General features: G+C 37.1%; 1 protein-coding gene across 1 annotated transcript in view; it reads left to right on the top strand.

Moving 5' to 3' along the window:
• Window positions 1–2,500, top strand: part of LOC119575572 (multidrug resistance-associated protein 1-like) — a 61,013-nt gene that overhangs the window by 20,282 nt on the left and 38,231 nt on the right. Inside the window, exon 13 of the mRNA XM_037923222.1 lies at window positions 61–244. Within this exon, the coding sequence (XP_037779150.1) occupies window positions 61–244 (184 nt within the window). The remainder of the gene's footprint in view (window positions 1–60; window positions 245–2,500) is intronic.

Here is a 2,500-nt window from a genome sequence, read left to right as displayed (position 1 = left end):
TTGTTTGCCTCATGTGGATCTAATAGAGAGAAGAATCTCATATACCATACCTCTTCACAGACACGTATTTTAGTGACTCATGGGTTGACCTACCTACCAATGGTCGACAATATTATTGTTTTGAAGAATGGCGTTGTAACTGAGCAAGGAACCTACAAGCAGCTGATGGAGAGAAAGGGAGAATTTCAAGAATTTCTCTTGCAATATCTGTCAGAGGCAGAGGACGAAGAAGATTCTCTAGAAGGTATGTTAATATAAGATTTATTTTGATTATTTTGAGACGGGTATTTCTTTCAGTTCAAGTTACTCTGCATGGTGTGGGCCTTTACCCACACCATGCAGAGTCATGCAGTAGGCATCAGTAAGTTGCCCAAGTGAAAAATTAGATGTATGGAAAAAGATATATTTTTCCTGCTATCTGCAACATAGCAGGCTTGACTGTGTGGCATGGTTACTTGTGACCTGACCAACTGCCTTGGTTTGTCATAGCAAGAGAACATTCCACCTGACGTGAGTGGGCTTATACAATCCGTCTATGATTGAGATTATTTTTCGTAGATGTTTAATCCAACTCCTCCTTTGAAAAACTGTGTGAAATAAGGAATTTCTATAAGTTAAAAAAGAAGGCAAAGCCATCACAACATACAACTTCTTATTTTGTTTTAATTATACAAGTATTTAGTGTATTTAGTAAAAGAGAAGAGTGATGCTCGTAACTGTCTCACTTGTGATGGCCCTCATGGAGTGCAACACACCCTTAATATCCAAGTGGAATCTATAGCAATGAGTGCCTGATGATGGGAACCCACAGGCAAGCCACACACTGCAGATGACCCAATTTATGTGTAAGTTCCAATTTTATGCCCTTGTTTAGTCATGGGAGTATATTGAAGATTATCTTTAAAGAGATGAACACAAAGTTTAGCTTGCTTGTAAAGTTAAAATGCAATCTTAACACACTGTAATGGTTTTATTATAGTGACCGGACTCTTATAATACTCAATTTGTTACTCTGAGCACACTTTTGCCAAGGGTGCCATTGAGGGTAAATTTGTGCTTTGATAAAAAAAGAAATATTTATTCAGAATCATTGCTATGCTGTCACAATGCAACAAGAGATGGGTTGACCAATAATTGCAGTAAAAGGGATGTGGCTGTATCCATCACTATATGCAGAACAAGGTGTATACAGATCTCCTGCCTGGACATTTCCTCACTATGATTACAGAAGTACAGAACACAAAAGCGAAAGTTATGAAATTCTCCCATTGGTTTCTCTGGTGATGTGGTCCGGGAGATCACTAATGAAAACTCACTTGAAGTTCTCAAAGAGTGTGTTAGACACTTCCAGGTTGGCTCTAACCCCAGAATGGCCAACAAACCCAAAACGCTTAGGAACATTGTCCTTCTGTTGCCAGATGAAGGATGGTGTTCCCTGAGCATTCCTTTCCCCTGCTCAGAAAGCCATGTTGCACAATGGCTCATTGTTGTCAAGTGTAGTGTTGACTAGCTGATGAAATCTGGATCAACCACATTAAGGTTAGAGACAAGCTCATTCGCCTTTTGTGGCATCCACTCCTCATCACTCTCCTTAGAAGAGAGTATAAAGAAGGTGGGCAGAAAATAACAACATTGGGAGAAAGGTTGAAGGCAAGGAGTCACCAGCTAGGAATGTGTTGTTATACACGACAAAGCATATTGATAGCAAGTAAAGACGAAGGTGCAAATAGCCCTACATATAGTCTTCAGGAAAAATTCCAACACTTTTATCTGGCTGGGAACATGGAAGTATTGATTGCCAATGAGTTCAAATGTACTGATGTCACTTCCTTCTATGACATCAATTACTACAGTGTGGAAGTAAGAATAGTGGCTGTAAAATGACATCATTTCCTTTTTATAACATCTTGAAGCCACACTTTTATATGACATCAGTTCCAACCAACGACCTCCTTTCTGGGTGTCTTACATATGAGATGCCTTTCATTTTGTGTTTAGGCAACAATAGCATAGGCAAAGAAGAATCAGAGCAGGACCAAGTTTTTTTTTCTATTATCAATTAGCAGTTGTAAGTACTATTTGACTTGAATAGAACAGTTGTGCATTAATGAAAAGAAACTATTTAAAATTGATAAAAATTATATTTGATTTATACTTTAAAGTATTGGTAAGGCAAATCACAGAGTAAAAAGTGTTAGTTGATTCTTGAAAAATTAGATTTTTCAGCAGTTCAGCTTTGAGTTTTTCCCATATGTCTAAACTACAACAGCTAAGAAACAGTGTTTTAATGCAAACTTAAATGTTGCCGACAATAAAGAATGATGACTTGAACTTTGTTTATCATTCATTTTAGATGTGGACTATTTGGCCATAGTAGCCATGAAAACTAGGTAGTTTGTTTTCTTGATTATTTTGGTCTCATTTAGACAATTGTAAAGGGATTAGTTACATTTTGTGGTGGATGTTTGGTGAAATTATTTTTTTTTTTCATATTGTAAAT

Source organism: Penaeus monodon, chromosome 7, assembly GCF_015228065.2.
Source record: "Penaeus monodon isolate SGIC_2016 chromosome 7, NSTDA_Pmon_1, whole genome shotgun sequence".
NCBI classification, from domain to species: domain Eukaryota; kingdom Metazoa; phylum Arthropoda; class Malacostraca; order Decapoda; family Penaeidae; genus Penaeus; species Penaeus monodon.
The sequence above is the reverse complement of the archived record's forward strand: the minus strand, read 5'-3'. Positions and strand labels throughout refer to the sequence as shown.